Source organism: Conger conger, chromosome 2, assembly GCF_963514075.1.
Source record: "Conger conger chromosome 2, fConCon1.1, whole genome shotgun sequence".
NCBI lineage: Eukaryota > Metazoa > Chordata > Actinopteri > Anguilliformes > Congridae > Conger > Conger conger.
The window spans coordinates 68,577,165-68,600,601 of NC_083761.1; the positions used below are offsets into that span (position 1 = coordinate 68,577,165).

The 23,437-nt window shown below is 42.4% G+C and overlaps 2 protein-coding genes across 6 annotated transcripts; one reads left to right on the forward strand and one right to left on the reverse strand.

Moving 5' to 3' along the window:
* The first annotated feature begins 250 nt into the window (after positions 1-250).
* Positions 251-1,868, forward strand: rasd4 (rasd family member 4). Its single transcript, XM_061232642.1, has one exon. The coding sequence runs from the start codon at positions 527-529 to the stop codon at positions 1,151-1,153; it is 627 nt and encodes a 208-aa protein (XP_061088626.1). The 5' UTR covers positions 251-526; the 3' UTR covers positions 1,154-1,868.
* Positions 1,869-5,985: 4,117 nt separating this feature from the next.
* On the reverse strand, positions 5,986-22,621 carry prpsap1 (phosphoribosyl pyrophosphate synthetase-associated protein 1). Of its 5 annotated transcripts, none has more exons than XM_061227194.1 (12): positions 21,887-22,621; positions 21,179-21,293; positions 18,415-18,467; positions 18,164-18,230; positions 17,028-17,200; positions 16,193-16,308; positions 15,060-15,115; positions 14,614-14,759; positions 12,908-12,946; positions 8,696-8,766; positions 8,223-8,369; positions 5,986-8,128 (listed from the first exon to the last, which is right to left on the reverse strand). In XM_061227194.1, exons 2-12 carry the CDS (start codon positions 21,259-21,261, stop codon positions 7,970-7,972), a joined length of 1,110 nt encoding a protein of 369 aa, XP_061083178.1. In that variant the 5' UTR covers positions 21,262-21,293; positions 21,887-22,621; the 3' UTR covers positions 5,986-7,969. The 5 variants fall into 5 exon arrangements, with proteins under 5 accessions (XP_061083178.1, XP_061083152.1, XP_061083168.1 ...); XM_061227168.1 differs by having other exon boundaries at positions 21,179-21,350; XM_061227184.1 differs by having other exon boundaries at positions 21,787-22,621.
* Positions 22,622-23,437: the final 816 nt, after the last annotated feature.

The following is a 23,437-nucleotide window of genomic DNA, read 5'->3' on the forward strand; positions in this document are numbered from 1 at the left end:
AAATAGCCTTTCCTTGTGTCTGTAGGATAAGGCACCCTGCAATGGATAGTAATCTATTTCTTGCAAATGTGCCTTTTCTGAATCTGAATGCAGTCACTCCTATATATCACCTTGCCTACCTCCATCTGATTCTGTTTTTCAATTTGCATGAAGCCTTCTGATTGGTCACTGTGCGGCTCCGCTGAAACACACTGCTGTGCGTTGATTGGATAAAGGCTGCAGTGGGCATGGAATCGCAGCGGTTGAAAGCCCAGATAAGCAGGAACATGCAGGCAGAGAGATCCAGAGCATCCTACAAGCAAAGATCAGCTTTACCACAATCTCTCCATGCACTTACATAGTTCACTGCCATTGGAGCATTCTACAAGCAAAAGCAAAGATTCCAGAAGTTAAGATCCATCTCGCTTGCACAAAGAGCAGATCTAATTCCCCAAAACCTCAGAGGCAAGGTTGCAGCAGACAGAGAGACAAGAGTAACTGGGCAGAGAGACCAGTTTCAGAGCACCCCTGACCGAGGTGAGCGAACATGTCTCTGCAGGTGAAAGAGAAGACGCACGTGCGTCTTGTGTTTTTGGGGGCCGCTGGCGTGGGCAAAACAGCCCTGATCCGCCGCTTCTTGCAGGACTCCTTTGAGACCAAGCACCGGCGCACAGTGGAGGAGCTGCATAGCAAGGAGTACGAGATCAGCGGCATCAAGGTGACCATCGAGATCATGGACACCAGCGGCAGCTACTCCTTCCCGGCCATGAGGAAGCTCTCCATCCAGAACAGCGACGCCTTCGCCCTGGTATACGCCATCGACGACCCAGAGTCCCTGGAGGCAGTCAAGAGCCTGCGAGACGAGATCCTGGAGGTGAAGGAGGACAAGTTCACGCCCATCGTGGTGGTGGGGAATAAGACTGACAGGGAAGGCGAACGGCAGGTGCCCAGCGATGACGTGCTCTCCACCGTGGAGCTGGACTGGAACAACAGTTTCCTGGAAGCCTCGGCCAAGGAGAACGAGAACGTGGTGGAGCTGTTCCGGGAGCTTCTGCAGCAAGCCAACCTGCCCGTCTGCCTCAGCCCTGCCCTGCGCAGACGCCGGGAGACCTTCCCCAAGGACAACGGCATCCGGCCGCCCATGAACAAGACCAACAGCTGCTCTGTCTCCTAAAATGGAGCGGAGGGCTTAGGGTGGGCGAGGGACATCGCTCCATGCTTCACATAGTGCCACTGTCACACACACACACCTGAGGCGAGAGAGAGAGAGAGAGAGAGAGAGCGAGAGGGAGAGCGAGAGAGACTGACTTCCGTCCACCGAGATGGTCACAAGAATTGTGTGCAGGAGATGGAGCATGGCTGTGGTTTGGGGGGTGGGGCGGATGGACAGGTCTGAGCTGTTCAGTGTTGTCATTTTTTTTTATGTACTGTGACGATGCTGAAGTGACACAGCTTATGGTGTTCAAGTTTAGATCAATGTCAAGCTGTGTTGTATGTGTATTACTTTTTGCAATTACATAGTATTCACTTTGAATAATACTTGAAACTGTTGCAAATCGTAAAAGTGTTTTAATTAAACTGAAAACAAAGACATATGCTGATGTGCATATTGTGCTGTCTGTACAAAGTTTCTGCTCTGATTTTATTCAGCAATTGGGGAAATTAAGTTGCACCAGAGCAAAAAGTTTACGAAAAATGTTTTACTTCATTTCAGATTTTCTGGCCTTAATGTATTGAACATGTTAATGAAAAAGGTTGCATCGCAATTTTCACCAGTAAACATTTGTTTCAAATGAATGTTTTAAGAATTATGTTTCACATACTGCGTTGTTATTTATTTTTATTTAATACTTTTTTAATTTAAATAAATATAAATAATTTACAAAACATTTTCTGGTGGCCATAAAAGTGTCTTTTTGTCGGAATTGTGGATGATCACGTAAGCAAAAAGGGTATTGAATAATACCATTTCACCACGTCATGAGGGTTTCTGAATCCTACCACTTCTATTTAGGGCTGGGTCAGACCGTCAGATATGAATTCACGAAAGGACGTGTGTAGGTGCGAGCGGTGTATGTGCGCACAGGTGAATAATATACAGGTGAATAATATATACACGTGGTTTACTTTAGCCATTAAACTACAGGTTCTGAAAACAAAAACAAAAAAATTACGAACGGCCGGATAAAAAGAAGACACTATTAGGCCTAAAATAGCCCGTATTGGGCTACTTCACCCGCACTTACCTTCCGTTCTTTAACAATTTTACCACCCCTTACTGACAGGAAAGTCAATGAATGAAAGAACTCGAAGGCGAAAATAATCATAATGTGGAGTTCGAAATATTCGCTGAAACTTGATATGTACTGTAAAATCAGTACTTCTACGTTCTAACAACAACGAAACGCAACCAGAAACATACATAGTCCGTGGTCGCCGCCTGGCGGTAGTCTACTTCTTAATGTATTATATTTCCCACCTTTCTCGCCTTACAATGATCACATGGAGAATAGGCTACCTGACGAGTGAGAAAAAACAGCCGAAGGGAACTTCAACTGTTTGACAAAAGACTGTTGTTCCTGCATTTACTTCATAGGAAGCAACTTGTTCCTACAATCGAATGATATGCATTTTGCATATACGCAGTAAACTCCAAATGAGCATATTGAATGCGAATGGCTTTTGCAGACTATGCTGACATTATAACCCCTTATATCAGCCCAGAATGATAATGAAAATACGTAATTTTCTATCCATAAGTTTTCTCACCATAACTCTTATATTTTCTTGGCCCAATAAAACCTCCCTCATTAAATAAGGCTGGCATGGGCTAGAAAATCTACATAACAAGGGCATTTGCAACCAATATTCATTATGAATTCAATATTAAATCTGATTAATCAACACCAGAAACAGAACCTTCCTTCCAATAATCCACGCACACACACTCACACACACACACATAAACACACACGTGCACACACACAGGCATACGCACACACACATGCGCACATACATACACACACACGCACACACATACATGCATATGCACACACACAGGCGCACACACACACACGCGCACCCACATACACAGCTGCTCTGTTCATGCACTTCCCCTTTCCTGCCTAGCAGAGACAAGGTACATTGTTTCCTAAGACTCATACGAGGAAGTGGCCTGTGATCGGTTGCTTTCTGGTTCCTCTTTGAGATGTTTAAACGTGCTGCTGTCTCCATACTGCACATTCTCACTGCACGCTGTCTGGAGGAAAAGGCCCACACAGTCACTCAGGTATGTACCCTAGGGGTGAAGGGTTTGATAAAGATGGCAAATACCTGCTTTTCTAATGCTTCTACTGCCAAAATTGTGTAAAATACAAAATAAACAGTTTTGTTTACACTAGAGTGCCGACCATAGTGTGAACCTCTATCTGTACATTTTTTGCTTTGCAGCAAGCACAGAAAATCCTGCACATGCCAGCTGCACTCAGTGGGTGTCATCATGGTAACTAACAGAGAAGGGGCAATGATGTGCAAATCACAGTGTATAGGTACAGGTTATATATATATATATATATATATATATATATATATATACATATATATACATATATATATAACACATGGTTGGTATGACCATGACAATTTTAAGTGAAGTACCACCTTGTTTTCTGACAATTTAAGAGACTGAAGGAAGTGGGGTTGGGGTTAATCACCTTTATATTTGTCTCTGCCCCTGGACTTGGTCGAAGCTCCTCAGTGGCTGTTATAGAGAAACCTGAGGAGTTTGGAACAAGTATAGGGTCCTTGACTCTGGTACATATGATTTTAATGTAAGCGCAATCATCCACCTGGGTTATTATAAAAAAGGCAAAGAATGTCGCATTTTAATTTTCCCAAGGCCACATATATAGCCCATTTGAAAAGTGTAAATGTGGAATATTTCGATTGATATACTGAGGTAAAGACAAATCCGAGTTTCCCAATGTCGGAGCCAATAAATGTCCCTGTATTCAATATGGAGGTTTTTTGCCATATTATTTCTACATTCATCAAAGATTCATTTACTCAAAAGCAAATTTGTATGCCTGTAGAAAATTATTTGTGAATTTATTCCCCTGCATTCCCTATTCCCCGTGTATTGTATTTAAGTGTGCACTTAATCAATGCCCTCTGAGCCGCTCAACAATGAGAAACAGAAACAGCTCATTGTTATTACAAATAAAATGAAAAAAATGGTTCCTGTTCTTTGTGTTCCAGACCTTTTAACATTCCTCTCTGATCTGAGTACATTTAAATGCGGATAATAACTTTTATGTAACCTTTCAGCGCATCACATCACAAATATAATTAAATCTGTTTAGGTGAGCAAGGAACATGCATAATGCAGTAGAACATGCCAAAGACCTAAAATGGAACATTAAATATTTCATTTATTACTTTAAAAACACATTAATGATAAGTTTGGATGCCTAGAAACCTTAGCAAACAAGGTTAGCTCATCTAATCATGTGGCATTTCATAAATAAAACAATTTGCTATTAAAAGTAGGCAAGTCTAAAAACAAATAAATAAATGCTACCCATTTCATTAGTTGGACTATTTTATTGTCAAGTCAAGTGCTCCCTTTTTTGAGATCCTCATTCGCCTGTGACCTTAGCAGACACCCACATTTGTAATCATTCATGAACCTGTCTTCTCAAGTCTGAAGTCCTGAAAGTATTTGCCAGTTTTGTAGCAAGCATCTATCAAACATGTCAGGATAACGGTACATTTCAGTTAAACCATCTGTTCTATAAGATCGTAGCCAACAGGGAAAAACCATTCGAACCAATTTATTTACTAAACGCTGAGCGCTTGAAGTGAAACATAAATAAAGTAACTGATAAGGTCAGTGTGTGTTAGTGACCATTTCCTCACAGCCCAGAAATGAGACCACGTCATATTTCTGGTTTCACAGTTCATGGGTAGGTGTCTGCGTAAAAAAGGTTCTTTTGATATTAATTCATGATTATTGTTCACATTTGATTTAAATTCCAAACGGAAATATTAATTTTCAGAAAATTTCAGTGTTTTACACATTGAATAATGCAAAAAAAACAAGTTTAGACCCATAAATAAAAAATAACAGTCTTCGCTTATTTTGTAAAGTAACCCCAATTCTTCAAAAAGAATGTGGGGGGGGGGTCCATTTTTTTACTAACCCCCCAGTTAGTCTGCGTAGTTCACATTCCCAAGACAGCTTTGACTAGCATTGATGGCTTTGTTACTTCTAAGTAGAAATTAAACCAGAATATGATAATGGCATACACCCCAAAAAAACAGTTTGAAGTAGACTAAGAATTTGGCCTTATCCACATACACTCAGTGAGCACTTTATAAGACAGAGCTGCAAACCACCATGTTAATGCAAATATCAAATCTGCGAATCAACCCAATGCAAAAACGCATGCAGACATCATCATAAGGTTCAGTTGTTGTCCAGACCAAACAACAGAACGGGGGTGAAATGTGATCTATGTGACTTTGACCATGGAAGGTTTGTTGGTGCCATACAGGGTGGTTTAAGCATTTCAGAAAATGCTGATCTGCTCGGATTTTCAGGCACAACAATCTTTACAGACTTTACAGAGAATGGTGCAAAAAAAAAAATATCCAGTGATTAGTAGTCTGGATTAAATGAGAAGAGAATGGCCAAACTCATTAAAGCTGGCAGAGGTAACAGTAACACAAATAACACATCTGCATTTTTTAGGCTTTGAAGGTTGGGAGGCAGAACTTTCGATTTTAAGAACCCAGAAATGGCAAGCTGGTGTGTCTGGTGAATCGGCAGTTGTGGGCAGCCGTTCCACCACAAGCTACGATTCTGCACGCTAACATTTTATAATGTGATTTACACATTTTAAACTTCTTTGTTTTTTTACGAAACACCCACACTCCTCCTGCAACGTGATAATAAACCTCTTATGCAACTGTCCGTCAAATGCATGTTTCAAGGAAAACACAAAGTTATGCAAATAAAATTCATTTTATTTAGATGACTACAAACACTCAGCTCTTACAAAGCCCATTCTACTGAACGTCCTTACATTGATGACATGCTAGAAGCTACACGAAGTATACACATAAAGGAAAGATGTTGTGCCTTAGACAATAGGGCACAGCGAAAAGCATAGATAAAAATAAAAAAAAAGAAAGAAAATAAAACAAATGTAAACTGCAGTGCAAAAATGGCAATTTCTAGTGTAGTGCTTTTGAACCAGACGCTGAAGATGACTGTGGTGATATCAGCAGGAAAAATACTGCTTTAGGAATCAGGACAAGATAACTGATGATCTATGAAGACATCGGTTACGCTTCATCCAGCAGCGTTCTCTTGCATAGAGACATGAAAAAAGAACATTCTCCAAGGCCTGAACCACCCCCTCAGCTGTAAACACTGGTTTGCCAAAAATGAAAACTGCGAGGGATTGCAGGCGAATAGCAGGAAAATATGTATTTTAAACAATGGCTAAATTTGATGCACCCCATTTGAAAAACCAATATTGAACTCAATTCAAATTCTGAAATGTACAACTGACACTTCAAGAAATTGTCAGCTTTGCTTAATCACTGATAAGAAAACAGCATAACATCCTGATAGGCCAGGACACCGTACCTGGGAATGACAAGGCAAAAATAAGACTCAAGTCATAGGCATTACTGACGGGCCTAAATGTGTCCACAGTTTAACTAAGTATTTATATGTATGAGTTCACCAGGCTTAATATTGCTTTTCATGCCAAATTGAATACGCTTAGAACCGGTATAACACACAGAAACATAGAATATGCTTAGAACACATAGAAATGTAGATTCTAAAAAAATTAAGGCTATCTACAAGTGTGTTAAATGCTTCAACAAAATAAATGCATTCCATTTGAGTACCAAACTAAAATCGGGACCACAGTTCCCTGGCATCGCTCAAGTGCGTGACCCACAAGCAGTCGCCATGAAAACACCAGACTGTCACAAACTGTCAAGTTCAAAACAAATAAGCTCGTGATGATGACACTCTGCAAGACTTACGATGATCAGCCCTTCTCAGCGAATACAAAGAAATCATGTGTCTATAGACACCAGGCAGACACAAACAGATACACAAGTTCACACGAAGACCAGACACACAGACGCTTCAGTTGGATTTCCATTTGAAGTGGATGCAGTCTTCCTGTGCTCAGATTGGGTTCTCCCCCCTGCTTCATCACAGCATATTCAGTAGAGACGGAACATATGAAAACAAGAGCGCACAGGCCTGAATCCACCAGACTGCCGCGCTGCAGGCCGATTCTGACACTCAACGCTGGATATGACCACACAATACGATGCAACAAATCACCGGCGCGCACACACTAAGTTCTGCAAGTCCTAGAAAGGCGGGAAAACTGGCTAATAATTTTAAAGAAATGAAAAACAGGGTTGGATGCTAAGATAGACGCTTTTGTTCAGAAGAACCAATTGTACAATGCGATAATCCCCAGGTTCCTTTCCACTCCCACTGGGATCCAAACTGGTCCACCCAAATTGTAGACCACTCCATTCCTCCAGAGAACTGAGGAAAATGCATGTAATGCAATCACTGCAACATACAGGACCGATACACTCACAGAGGCTTGTATGACACTTGAGCAGCCGTGACTTCTTGCGTAGTGAGCTAACATACGTTAGGACTTTATCATACAAGTCTTAAACTGCATGGACAGCACAGACAGGACACCCGATGGCTATTGCCCCTCTCAGCAGAAATACTTGGCTGCTTTTTTTATGCTTCGCAATTATTCCTTACGAGTAAAAGACTCGAGAACACGAAATGGCGGGAAACGCTATAGAAAAAAAGATTAAACAAACTGGCTCTGAAGGACAACAGCGGCGGGGCGGACAGCGGCCCCTGCACAGGCAAGAACACAAGAGGAGGGGGACACAAGGACAGGAGAGAGACAGGCCGCCCCCCGCCCTAATCATCCACAGTGATGTTTCGGAAGAGGTAGGCCATGGACTCCCCGTTGTGGATGCGGCGGATGGCCTCGGCCAGGATCATGCTGACATCCACGGTCTTGATCTTGGGGCACTGGAGCTTCTGCACCTCGTGCGGGACGGTGTTGGTCACCACCACCTGGCCGAGACGGGAACAACCGAAAGGTCAGCGCCGGGAAGGAGAGGTCGGATAACCCACCCCCTTAGCCCTAGGGGATTAAGGCTAAACTCGCCTCATCGATGGCGGACTCCTCGATCAGGCGAGGGGCGTCGGCAGACAGCAGGCCGTGCGTGGCCATGATGTAGATCTTGTACGCCCCCCTCTCCTTCAAGATCTCTGCGGCGGCGACAAAGTCCTCCACGTCGTCGATGATGTCATCCTTGAGAAGAACGGCAGCCGTGAGACGTGCCCAAAGACTTCCCACTTCCGTCCTCACATCCTCACTTCAATTACGTCTGAGATTATTTAACCATAAACAGTTATTCACATTACTGCGCCTCATTGTCACTGTATTCCGTAAAATGGCTGTGGACACCAACAGTCTACTATTGTGTGGCACCATTAACTCCCCTCTCCATGACAATAATCAGGATAAAGAAACATCCCACCGAGTAAAACAAACCTCTTGCGATACAAAACATCATCTCCTGTTTTCAGACATAACACACTTGAGAGAGGAACAATAAAAAAAGGAAAAGCTCTTACAACAATGATGGCAATCCTTCCTCCCACATCTCCCACCACTGTGATGGGTGGTTTTTCTTTTGCCATCATTACTGCAAATGCAAAGAGTGCACGTTTGTCACAGCATCAGGGAACAGACGCATGCACAGCAAAGGCACCAGAAAAGGCCAGGAAAAATCATTTCAGTGTAGATTGGGTAAGATGGGATAAAGTTGGGCTTTCTCAACAATGCAAGACCTCTCTCGAATCTGCAAAATCCCTTTCATCCAACTGGCCCCTCCTAGAAAACTGTACCCAGCCTCTGAAACAAAGGAACACTTTTGTTGAGGGGGGAGGGGTGGGGGTCTAACTTAGCAGGGAGGGGTCATTCATCCTTACTGCTGGCTTTCCTCTGTCTCTTGGGAGGATGAAGAATAACACAAGGCAAAAGATCAGAGCAGCCAGCTTAGATGGGGAAATATGACATTAGAGGGAGTCTCCATGAATAAGATCTAAGGTCTTCAGTCACACCACCGGCAATCCTGAGATGCAGCCTAACTGATAATGTGCATTTCTGTTCTGGGTACACACTCAGACACTTGGGACTCAGTCAGCCTCCAGACATCTGCTGCAGTTAATGTTAGAATTAAATAAAACTCATGCTACTTAAGGTGGGAAACCTAATCGGGAACAAGCAGTTAATGATCTGGTGAATGTGGAATTGACAACATTCCCCATTTTACCCCAACTACAAGTTTACATTCTGATTTGAAGGGAAATCCTCATTGCAACACATGCCATGCAAAATCAAAACCTCGTCTTTCGCCCAGCATACCCAATCAGACTCATGTATATTTAGAAACTCCCACAGCAGTGCGTCCTTTTGAACATGGGCTTCCCAAAACAAAGAAAAGGCTCCATTTGGACGGGGGGGGGGGGGAAGGACAACAGTAACCGTTCCATTTCGTCCCCCCTAGAAACATTACAACCATGCAGGGCTTTTAAGAGGGAGGTAAAAGTTTTTAAATATACAAGAATCAAACCTTGTATCGTCAGTCCATCAAAGCCAACCAAATTAAAGTCAATGCAGTGAAAGCAGGCTTGCCAACATCCCCTGTTCTGCCCCTGTGGTCCTCTCCTGGGCAAATTAGCACCATTTTGAAACTACAAATACAAATGGACTGCCAGCAGACCAATATATAGGAGCACTGCACACAGGACGATAAAAACCAATATATGCTCACTGATTCCCAGATTAGGACAGAGCGAGACAGCAAGGTCTCCAATGTAAGTCGGGCAAGCAATGCACTGCCACTCTGTTAAACATCAATGAAGACCCGTTAATAAGCCCATATTGACACTTCCTGGTATTGATGTTTAACTGAGCAGAGTGCAAGCAAAGCCATGGTCATTAATTAGCTTGGATGACTGTTCGGCTGCAAAGTCATCGGTGTAGGTTAATGTGGGCAAATGCAAGTGCTCCAGGACGCGGCAGGAGTGAGCTGTAATTGGCTGATTGTTGGCCAATAGGGTAACAGAGAGGAGGCCACTCCTGGCACATAGGGGAGAAGAGTTGGCAAGCCCTGTCGCCTCGTTATGATTTCACACAGCTACAAGGTTATAACCACAGAACGGCTGTGACGCAGTTCAGAATACCACATGAAAACAACCATGAAAAAATCTGTTGTTTAGATGGATGTTTCCCAGAACTTTGTTTGGTGGGGAGGGGGGAGGCAAGAAATGACCAGTCAGTGTTTGGTATTCTGACACAAACCGGATAAAGATCTGGTTGTATACATAAGGTGTCCCATGCAGTAGGCTGTCATGTCTGCATCTCTGATCGAGATTGCAGTCCAATGTCACAGGGCCTTGGCTCAATTTTGATCAAAAGTGCTGGGGGGGATATCTCACAAAGCTGACTGATGGAGTCAGCCAGACTTCTGAGGCGAGTAAAACCCGGAACAGCTATATTTACTTTATTCCATACTCCCCATTTTGAACGCGTTCCAAGTTTCACTCGGAGCAGAAGTCAAGCTTATTGAGTTAGCCAGCTTTGTGAAATACCCCCTGGTGTTCTTCCACAGTGAGCACGGCACGATGCCATAAAGGCCATTTAACCACTTCACTGTTTTTAACTGTCACATAGTCTGACACGCCTGCAGTTTATCCTGGGATCCTCAACATGTGGATTAACACTAGAAAGGCCAGGGCTTTTCACTGCTTAGATCCAACGAGACAAGACATCATTAGGTGACGGCACTGACTTCTGCGGCCACATGCCTAATTTCACACGGATTATGAAAGCGAATGTTGCAGAACCATTTTCTCGAAACGGCCTAAAGGACACAACTAAATCGATTACAAGATATTTCTAAATTACAGCCGCTTTGTTTGGTTATGTAGGCTGGGAAAAATGCGACACCAATCTCAAATGGGCTATATTTCACACAACTGTCGCGTAGTCTGTTCAGATTACTCCGAGTCTCTGAGAATATGTTAGGCATCACCTCTGCAGTTAAACATAACTACAACGTCCATTTACTCATCCCAGCCTAAATTCTTTACCAACTTCATCATGAACACAATGATCTATAATCTTTCGATTGTACGTGCAAAATTATAGCATGTTGTTGGAGGAGAGCGAGACCGGTACTGGGTACCAGTACCAGCTCCCTATTGGCTGAAAGAGGATTTTTGGCACAAGCTGGTTAGATTCCATCTATTTTATTCGGCCTTTCTAGTGTTAAAGCACAGCTGCAGAGAGGCAGGCCACAGGGTAGATGCAGGGCAGACTGACCCTGTGTGCTAATGTTCCTAAATAAGGGACGGAAATGGAAAGAGATGGAAAATTCACTCACTGCCATTAATTCTAGGTGCTCAGCATGTTCTTCACTGACCTAACCGTGTACCGTAATGTCAGTTCATTAAGGCTTTTGATTAGGAAAACACAATTGTCAGGGGGGTTACATGTACTTTCACTTCAGACCTGAAATATTATACTCCAAGTTATAAACTTCTCCATTTGTTTTTACCCCACAACAAAACGGGTGTGAAGCCAACATGCGAGAGTTCTATGCTGTGAAAAGTAATCAGTGGGCTTGACTAATTAGAATTGGGACAGAGAGAGGAAACTGCATCATGGTGGCATGGATCGAAACACCTCCTGTCAAATTTGTGACAGCCAGCTGCTGGAAAACTCAGACATTTACCAGGATCTCATCAAGATGAGGCCATGGAGTTGTGACTGACAATTAAAATCTCATTTCAAAACAAAAGCATCACTCCTTATTAATGGTTCCTGTTCAGCAGAAGGTCATTTGGAAATCACACTTGAGCTTTTACAACTGAAAGCTTTCATTCCAGCGTCCAGTACTGCACACTCTGAAATTCTACCTTCAGCACAATAGTGCATCATAGACTGTTTTTGTCCCACCATCTGTACAGGGGAAAAGGCAGGCTCAGGGCAGGATGTAGGTGGAGCATCATGTATCCAGTTCATGCTGGGGGCCGTAAATGCGGTTTACAATCCAGTTCCACCTCCCCCGCGCTCCACTCCTTTATTTACTGATTAATTACAAGATTCTCTTGACATGGGACCACGCCCCTCACAATGACAAGTGTGCCACGTTCTCCTACAGCCTTTAGGAGGTGAACAAGTGTTCTGCTGGACTCGGGCTGTCCAGGCGTCCTGCCTTACTTCAGCACTACACCTCCCATGATCCTGCCTGTTCCAGTGCAAACCCAAGCTTCGTCCATCCAGCCCAAGCAGAAGCAGCTATGCCGGGGGGGTGGGGGTTCTGTAGAACTACCAGACCAGGAAATAACTGCATGTTTGCCTTATGGACCAGTCTACAGTCCACCAAACATCACCTCAGGTGGAACAAAAACAGCAAATATTTCACCGTCCAGGTCATAAGATAACAAAACCAAATTTTTCAAAATACAAAACTGGGCAAAATTCGACATGAGAATCAACGGTAGCATTCGCAAGCGCCCAGAATAAGAGACACCAGTTGATGCTTTCAATTAAGGCAGCACTGCTCAAAAAGATGGGTTTCAAAGTTGTTGCTGGTTCCATGTCAAATTCAGCTCTTTTTGGATTGTTTTTTTTATTTTTTATCCATGGATTTCAGAGTGCGCTTTGACCACATGGACTGAAAGCCCTCACCCACAGGAAAGTCTCCATGCATGTGTTAAGGAACCATCTGTAATGTTATTGCTGTGATCAAAAGCAGAATGGAATTACTGTCGTACTTGGGAGCTCTATGCCAGGGAACGGAGCTTGGTGCTTCCCTATTTCCAACAAATAAATGGCACATTAACAGATATCCAAACACAGGCGACATGACACAGACAACTACAGGACCAGAAAAAAAAACCCTCTTGGCACTCTAAAAGGAAATTTTTTTTGGAAGGAGCAAATTTAGGTAAATATCTTCAAATGGGATGACGGCAATCTATTTCAGTAAATCAATTGAAATTCAACTTTAAGTCCTGTGTATCATTCTACTTTTGGTGTCCCATTATAACACTTAAGTTAGCAACTTGAATTCAACAGCTTTCCTTTCTCCTCTGGGTACAATTTAAAAGCTTTTCCATTTTTCAGATATAAACACTGCTCCCAAATGAGAGCAGGGAGGAGAAAGGAATCGATGCCTTATCCTGACCACAGTAATTCACTGGGTAGCTGCTGCAGTTCAGAGCCATCAGACAGGATGCTGAACCAACAACACTTAAATTAGGTTTTCAAGCCTCCAACGGTGCAGTCTGCAGCTCCAGCAGATAGAAAATGAAGGCTTACCCTAATCCTTAGCACATAAAGATGTGAAGCCCATCGATTCCCATTAGGAGTCGGCCATGTATTAACTACTGCACTACGCATCTACTCCCAGGGGGAATGAGAGGGGGCTCGTTTTTAAGAGTTTGGTAATCAAATTAGAGGCCACTAGAGGGTTTTTGAAGTCCTGGGTAAGAACAGTTAAACAATATACAAATGCACAATGTTACAGAATTAGTGATACAACTAGACATGCTTAACTACATTCTGGAGTCATTTGGCAAGAGGACTACCTAAGGTATATCCTCCTCAATTTCCTGCAAGGTATCAGCTGCCAGTGGACATTAAAGTGCATATACCACATTATCTGAACTTTCTAGAAGGGATGTCCATTAACCTCCATTAAGACAGCAGTAAGTAAAAGCACTACAGTACATCAGCTGCTTGGAATTCTTTTGATTAGAGCAGTTGGTAAACAGACTGGATTCAATCAACTGAATGGTTTGTGTTCCACAAAATCATTCTCCACTTACCGTTGTCTACCAGATACATCCTACACCAGACCCCCAACTAAGTAAAACGAGGGTAAAATCGCTTAAGAGTGTACCCCAATGTCATGTAGCTAAACACATTATTAAATGCCTCTATGGACTCCCCTACTGCCAAGAGAGAATGTCACTTACATGACGTTAATGTTAACTTTGGCTGTTAATGTTAACTTGCTCCATTATTATGTATTATGCATTATTATGGCAGGTAAGGAGACTTAAAATCTAGTGTTGAGAAAAGATCTCTACATTTCTCTACAAAGCTTAGTCCCCTTTGCCTGACACTTTGGTGGAAGAACTGTAATCCAGGGACAGCAAGAGGCCTACAAATGTGGAAAGGAAAGGCTACCCAACAGATGAGCAGCTGTGCTGATGTCCATTACTGCAACAGCCAAAACTTTCCCCCACTGTGATAAAAAAAAAAGAAAAAGAAAAGAGAAATTTAAAAACAGCAAAGTCCATGGGACGGATGTGGTAGCACTTTCAATTAGGCAGGTAGTGAAAGGACCCCATTGTGGCACAGGGAGTCCTTCACCGATAAGGGCCGATTGAAGAGCCACCCACAGGGCGTCCCAGGTCTCATGACTCCAGAGGGGTGGAGAGGACAGAGAGGAAAGGGCCTGGCGGCGTCTTACACGGCAGCTCCAACCCCGGGTGCCCGGTGGTGTTGCGGACAGAGGGGGGAGAGTGTCTGCCGTCGGCCATGTCAGACTCAGAGCACTGAGCCTCCCCATGCATCACGGCCAGGCCCAGCCGAAGCCGCTCCGCATAAGACTGAGCCCTGGAAGAGACAGTTTCACAATGAACCGCGCGCACGCTCCAGTCATCGGCGCAACGCACAGCTAGTGCACGAGAGACGCGCACAGAGACACACAGAGACACACAGAGAGACACACAGAGAGACACACACAGAGACACACAGAGACACACAGAGAGACGCACAGAGAGACACACAGACGCACACAGACGCACGCGCACAAAGCCCATTCACTATCCGCAGAACCCACAGCCCAACGAACACAATGACAGTTCACTGTAGTCTAAAACTCAACATCCAGATATTTCCCAATCCATACATTACCTTTTGGCAGCTGACGGGGACTTAGCAACAATAATGGCATTTCGATAATCGGGGATCTGAAAGGGAGAGAAGAAAGAAAAAAAATTGATGAAAGAAGTATCCACAAGTAATCTACAGGACTGCATTAAATCTAAACATAACCATTTTGGGAAATTCTCATTTCCAACCATTCCCTTCATCCAGAAGCATAATGAACTTTGCACCAATCATAATGCAGCCTTTTATTTTCTTGATCTTCAGCCAGCTTTCTGCCATTATAGTTTTTCCATTTTTATGATGTCAGTTTGCCCTTGTTAATCATTACAACAGGCTACCATAGTCCATGCTGAAACTAAGAAGAAGGATGATATTTGCTAGAAGCTATGCAAATTAAATAATTCTGTAGTTGTTTATTGGTTTATTAGTGAGTTCTGAATTCTAAATGGAAACTTTGCGGCACTATAATAAGGGTCAAAACAGTTTGAAAGTTACATAGCCACACCAATGATTTATTCTGAACCTACTACACGGCTGAAATACCCATCATAATTTCAGCCAAAATACGATAAATAGGCCACCATAAGCAACTTTTAGCCACATTTTTCATTTCAAGCCCTGTGCATTCATTTCTCTGTGTACATAAAGCGTCCACTGCCCCTTTACAGCCCTACAGCTCAAACAATGAGCTCTGAACAGCGCTAGGTTTACTGGCCCCGTCTACGCTACATTTAACACTGCATCCCCAAAGCATGCGCTACTTAAAGCACTAAACACCGTTGTTCAAATCACGGTCCTCGAGGGCTGAGAACCACTGGCTTTCCACCCACCCTTCACCTGGGCGTCTGGTGTGAAGCCAGTCAATTAATAGCACAGATTATTCAGTTAATTACCTGGGAGGAAATAATTTATGTACCATCTTCAGTGTCACAGATTTACAGCTGTGACACTGAAGAGTTGGCATCAGCTCTGCTGGATGCCTACATGTTAAATAGACATGCATGGAAATATATTCACTTAATCCAAAAGAGAGTTGGGTAATTATAGTAAGCAACAATGTTATACCTTTCTGCGGCCATAAATTTCCTTTTTTGCAGCAGTTACGCATGCAATTAAGCTGATCGGTGCGAAAGCAAATAAACGCAGAAGCCTATTACCTCCTCCTGGATAAACTGCAGAAGGAACGGAGAAGCTCGCAGGTTATCTACAGGGAAACTGAAGAAGCCCTGGATCTCTTTCTGATGCAGATCCATGGTGATGATGTGTGTTAATCCTGCAATTAATCCGGATAGAGCAGCGTTAATGTGGTAAATGGTCTGCATTTATATCACGCCTTTATCCAAAGTGCTGTACAATTGACGCCTCTCATGCACCCATTCGCAGACCAACGGTGATTGGCTGCCATGCAAGGCACCAACCAGCTCGTCAGGAGCATTTGGGGATTAGGTGTCTTGCTCAGGGACACTTCAACACCCAGGGAGGGATCAAACCAGCAATCTTACAGCAGAAGCAATATTCTAGAACCTCCATCACTACTAAGGTAGATGGCTGGGTTGAGTTTATGGGAAAAGCTCACATCATAACCCTTGTCTACCAACTTGCCAACGATGAGCTGGGGATTCCTGGTATTTCTTATCCCGACATGACATAATCCCTATTCATTATGAGTTACGAGAGGTCATTTTTACAGATCAAAGTTCCTCAATTCACCCTTGCCATGTCACAGGTAAACATGGAAATGAGGAAAAAGGAGAACTAATATAATTTTATGAATGAACAATAAAGAATTGATTTTTAAGTTCGGCACAACTAAAAATTCTCAGATAAGCCTCGTTAGCAACTGAAAGGGTCACAGAAAAAATATGTAATTCCGAGTTGGCAAGGAAAGACACAAATGCAGACAAAAGAACTGAATACTGGCAAAGAGAAGACAGGATGCGTGTATGCAAAATCACTCTAAATGTATATACTATGGCTCTGAATTCATCTTACCTGCTTTAGCTAGCATAGACGCCAACAATTTGCATACTATGGAACCCCTTTTGCGCATTTTGCATTGCTTGCTATAAGGGAAGTAAGGAATCACGCCTATTATGTTCTTTGCGCATGAGGTCTTGAGGGCATAGGCCATCACTAGCAGCTCCATGATCGCAGTGTTCACATCCCTAGAGATGAGAGAAGAGGGGGGAAAAGAAAACAAAATGACCAATTCAATTTCATGTTTGAATTTTACAGCTCAGTGAGATGCAGGCTGTGCCATTCTGTTTTCCACAAAATCTCTCCAAAAGACACTGGCTTGTAGTATTTGTTTTTATTTGGAATTATTATAAGAGAGTATTTTGGCATTAATATAAAATACACACTATGCGAGTTGTATAAGGGTGTCAGCTAAGCAAGAAAAATAAATAAAATAAAAGTATATACTGTACAACAGTTTACCCTGCTAGGGAATCAGGCACGACTGCTACTGTACATAAGAGAGAAAATGGCTAGCTTGTTAGCTTTTTTTGTTTGTTTGATAGCTAGCCAATTAAGCTACCCATCAAAATAGGCCAATGTCATTTACACAATGGGAACACCTTGTAACTGCGTGAGGAGCGCGAGGTAAACCTTGTCAGATAAGCGTGATAGCAGCAGTGTAGGAGTCTACATTTGGGAAAGTTAACATGCATGTTGGTTAGCTTGCCAAATATTCTAACACAGTATAGCTAGTAATGTTTTGCCTGCTCCAGATCACAAAAACAGTTTTCCGCGGTGCTGCCAAAATGATCAGCATTCATCTGATCAGGGAGCTCATTTTGTCGGCATGTTCATAGTCAAAACTAAAGAGCGTGCAAGCTCAGCACCTAACATGGATGGGTGGGTGACATGATAAACTGTGTGCCACATCGATCCATTTGTTTTCCGTGTGATATACCTACATACAAAGAATACTGAAAATCTCTGCAGGACATCCAAATCAATTTCTCACCTGAAAATGTAATTGAACATCATGATCAACATGCCAACATTTTTAGCCTTTATATGCCTTGTGCTCACATAAAGTGTAATGAAAATAAACACTCTGGGGCACTTTCAGAGAAGACAACAGACTTTGAATGGAATTACAAAGACCACACTTCTCTCACCTGGGTATAGTCTGGATAATGAAGATATCCTGCCCCCGAACGGATTCTTTCACATCTACTCTGGTCTCTGTGACAGAGAAAATACCACACACACACACACACACACAAGGATTCTTCAGAAACACCGCTTTTAGAAATGTCTATAATGATGATTATGGCGAGAAGCAATGAAACAATTAGCAATTAAGACAATGCTGAGCAGCACTGTGCCCAAGAATCCAAGATACAAGATACAAGAACGGAACCCTCACCTCTGTTTGACTCTTGGTAGACCACAGACTTCCCAAGTTCCACACCAAGACGCCTGTACGGAAAGACATGATACAGCTCAAATTAAAACACAGACTCCGATTCACTGACAGACAGAAAGCACTGGTCCATCTCCCTCTCGATGGGGAGAACGTCATTTTTCGGACAAAAACGCGGTGGCACGAGCCGGCCACGCCGGAGTTCAGAGACGACATTTGACTACTCGCTGTCGGGCTCAGGTATGACACAGGTTTGCTTATAGGCATATGTGTTTGTTCTGGTAACTTGCATAATTCCCGGGCATTCCTTTACATGGTCATAAAACCAGGGCAGGCCTACTGTAGCTCAGCATAGACACTCCATACACAAACAAAAAGCAAAGGCAAGCAAGAAGCGTTGGCCAATTAGCCAACATACAAAACAAAAAGTACTGGACGTCTCACTCAACTTTGGATGTCACTAACGAGGTGTACTTAGCTTCTGTCAAATATTATATTCCCACTACTCAAAAATGCTGAGTAGAGAGTATGGTTTTTAGACAAAGGCAGTAAGCGTTAAAAACAACCAGTGACCAGTGGATAAGTCAAAGTCCAAACTAAGTTTCAGCTGTCTGAATACATTATTATACACATACTTTTAACATTAGCCAGTGCATTTAAAGCATGGTCCCATGTTTTGCCTGAATCATTCAGCTAAGATTTAATAGGCAGATGGCCTCTAATCCCACTGCATCAAATCAAATATAAAAGCATCTCTAGAGAAAGTGTTCTTTATATTTACCCTCGACAAAAAAGTGCACTGCGCACCTATACGCACAGGAGATTTGTATAAGGCTATGCAAAATGAGTGAGATCCATCCATGAGAAGTCTGTAGCAAACAGGAAGCGAACCAAGGAGCCATTGTTTAGCGCTTTGCACCATTTATTTATTTATTTATTTATTTATTTATTTATTTATTTATTGATTGAACAGCGAAAAGGAAGCTAAATTACACTCTGACCCAAATTTAATTCTGAAGAGTATGTAAAAAGGAGATGGATAAGGGGGAGAACATAAACTGTAGAAAGCTTATTTCTTTATTTTCAGTACTGTCAGATGACATTATATAACAGTCAAATGTTCAATCTATATTTGAACAGAGTCTAATTCAAGTCATTTCAATCTTCCCAGAACGCAAATGTAGCAAAGACTTAAACAACAGACAGTAAAAACAGAGACAGGACAGACCAGTTTCCTACAAGGGACCAGAATTGATCCCTGTTCTCTTTGGAGACAGAATGCATCTCTGTATGCAGAGAAACAGGCTTGCACCGAATTGACACATGCAAAGCAGTAACCCCAAGGACGATTAAGAGCCTAATTACAGCACAATCGGTAGCCAGTGACTGAGGACACACCGGGGTAATCCTGTCATAAGTCCTCACCAGACAACTGACTACTCAAATGAACCTACAGTGCACGAAGGCCCACACCCAGTGAACTGCAACACCTCCTGCAGGCGCGTGCAAATGGAAAACTGGTTTACTTTCTGCTCCTGGCGTACACACCTTGTGCCAATGCAGAAGAATTACACTCTTCTCAGGAACGTATAGAATTTGCTCAGGAAATTGACATGCAGACTTAACTTGATTGTAAAGCACCATGCTCTCAATAGGAATGACAGAAATAAGACGCGGCTGTTACTATGGACAGTCGCAAGAAACGTTTGAGTTGCCCTGGAGACTGCAAGACACGAGATAAAAAGGTTGTTAATGTAAACCGTCTATGGTCTCAGCCCCTCCAAGGTCTGTAGATAAGCTAGTCATTTTTAATCCAATTCAGGGTTTCTCGGCTATCAATTTAAAAACACTGCTGTCTCTCTTTCCTGTGTCCTCACCCTGGCATCATGTTCAGAACTCTGGAAATATTTCTCTGATGCACCTCATTATGAGTGCCAGGCCTTTTTTTTGTTCAATGTCCACAACAATGCAGCAATTTCATCTTAAGCAAAACTGCAAGGCAAGGAGAAATGAAATAACGGCACATTAAATTAAATAATTAGTATCAGTAAATATCAGTGTCAACTCAACACACTATTCAGCCACATCGTCACGGATTGGCCTTATAAGAAAGCCCTGCAACCATAATTACACCTGTCTCAGTTTATTCATCTGGGAGATATGGACTCACAAAGTTTGTGTTTTTTTTTGTTGTTGTTTTTTTTTTTTTTTTTTTATCTGGTTTTCCACCATCCGTTTCTCTATGACCAACAGTAATGGAGATAGGGTGAGTCAAAGTCACTGAACTGTAATTTGTTATTTCGTTATTCAGACACAGAAATAAACTGAATTGCAGTCTTGAAAACAAAGAAAACGGAAGGTCATCAAGTCCTATGTAGCTCTGTCAACATCCAGCAATAATAAAGTTACCTGGGGACATTATATACTGTACATGGACATTATATCGGTATGTCTTTTGCCTTGCATCCCATTTAGATGGTACATTTGCACTGTGTACCAAAAATTACGACGGTGACTGCCAAAGGCACTTAAACACTACGATGTACAAAATATTACACCTGAAAATGGCTTTACTGTCTTCAAAAACAAGTGCATGCCACAGTTACTTATATACAGTGTAACAATGCGCTATGTTACGCTGATCATTGGTTGAAACAAAAACATTACGCAGACCAGCCCTCGAAGGACAGAGTTGTGCACCCCGGAACTAATGGCTCAAGCAAATGTTTTGGAACCACTCTAGGATAAGTCATTACAAAATACTTACTCTGTGATCTTCTTGGCCAGTTCCGTACATGCTGTGGTTGAGTTAGCAGAAAAGACACGATACCCACTTTTTGCGACATTCATTCTCGAGTGGTAACCATGCGAAAGCCCCGCGGCTTGGGAATGAGAGAAAAGAGACTTGTGAGGCCCCAAATGCCTTTTCGGCATGACACCTATCACAAGGACAAGCGTTTATTAGACGATTCAAAGTTACACCCCTGACAAGCAAACTACCGCGTCACAGTCACCGTTTACGGTTTTTCTAAGGCAAATTAGATCGCTAGCTAGCTACCAATACCAAATCTTCGATCCACTCAAAACCGAAGATGACAGTAGCATAGCTGCTACACAACCAAGCAAAACCAAGTGCTGTCTAATACACGGCTAGTTAGCCAGACAAATTAGTTAGCTAAGGGTTTAGTTTGCTTGATATCCAATTGCAGGCATAACTTAAGTACCAAGTAAACTCGTCTTACAGAATACTTGCCTGGCAAACCATCTAGCTAAATAAATAACTGAATGGGCTAGACCGAGTACAGACGTCAAATATAGCTAACATTAGCTGGGTAACCACAGTTTAACAGTAGTGTCGACATTGACTCAACTTACTATGCTTTTCTTTCCTTTAAGGCTGGTAAACCAGTCAAAGTCGATAACAACTGCTGGCTCACTGTCGGCGTAGTTTAATATTCGATAACAAGTAACTTACTGCTCGCTTGAGGGAACGTCAGTTGGTGCAGCAAAAAGACTAGCCAGGTAGCTAGCTAGCTAACGGTTAGCTTGCTAATGAACAAGGTGAAACTTACGAAACCAGTCAAATAGACAGTGAGCCAAGCTTGGTTACTTAGCTGACCAAAATTGCGATTAAGTAATTTATACGGAATAATGACTGTTTGTTGGCTAACTTAGTCAATATCGTAGTAGCCTAACGTTACATCATGTAATGTGTACCGTTTGCTATGAAAAGCCACTCTTTCGAAACACAGCTAGCCAACCACTGTTTGATGGCAAGCTCGGGAACAGCCCAAATCAATCCAGATTAAACCATATATAGCTAACGTACATAAACGAGCAATCGTAGAACTTGCTAGTTTTCGTTGTTCTGCCTAACGTTAGTTAGTAACGTTATGTGATAGACTAGGTCAACCGTTTTTACAGATAGCCAACTTATTGGTCTTGTTTACAAAATAGCTAGCAAATGTTAGCTGTGCTAACGAGCCTACGGCGCCGAAATGTGTAGGTAAGGTACGGGTTGAAATTGTGAACACAAACTATATAACCAGAAGGTAGTGGTATTTAGCTAAATGCAGTTATTTTAAGATTACTAAGATAGAAAACCTGTGCTTGGTAATTCTGTCTAAATATTCAGAGAATCGAAACAACACATATACCCGCCGTCCCTCGCGCTACTATGGCGAAAATCACTAAGCTAAACTTTGTTGCAATGCGGTCACGGTGTAGAAGTCGTCACGGGTCTGTCGATTGGCTAACACTAATTTTTAATGGGCATCACGCATATCCAATGAAAACGGAGAAATAATGAATGAACTGGGTGGCATTCTGTAAATATTAACCAATTGTGTTTTCTCCTAGGTCTTGAACAAAGGTCAAGTTTGGCACTGACAACATTTCCGCAGATGTATTAGCTAGTCGTAAAATTGATACATTATCAGACTAGTAATGTGGTATTTTTCAGAATTTCAGAAGATTTTGCCACTTAGCTTGTTCGCTTTGTCTTACTTTCTGTAAGGGATTTATATTTTCTAATTTCCCAATATTCACCTTGCTTAATGAACTCATATGAACTGCCAGTTTGACAGACACAGATTAAGCCTAGTCCAAGACTAAATACATTTTAGAATGGAGATTCTCCTTACAAAATTCAGTTTAGTCCAGGACTAAATAAATCAGTGTTTTTGAAGCCGACCCTAAAGCTTCAGGTTTCTAGGTAGCTTACTAGACATTTACATTTACATTTTTGTCATTTAGCAGATGCTTTTAATGCAAAGCGACTTACAAGTGCATAGGTTCTTCCACAAGTTAAAGCATCACAGCCATAGCAAGTGAAATACACATGGAAGTGTTGTTCTAAACATATTAGTCATCATAAGTGCAATTATTATTATTATTATTATTTTTGGGGGGTCAGACAAGAGGGATAGGGATATCAGGAGGGAGGACTAAGGTACAGTTTGAAAAGGTGTGTTTTTAGTCTGCATCGAAATAGGGGGAGGGATTCTGCTGTCCTGACAGTGGTAGG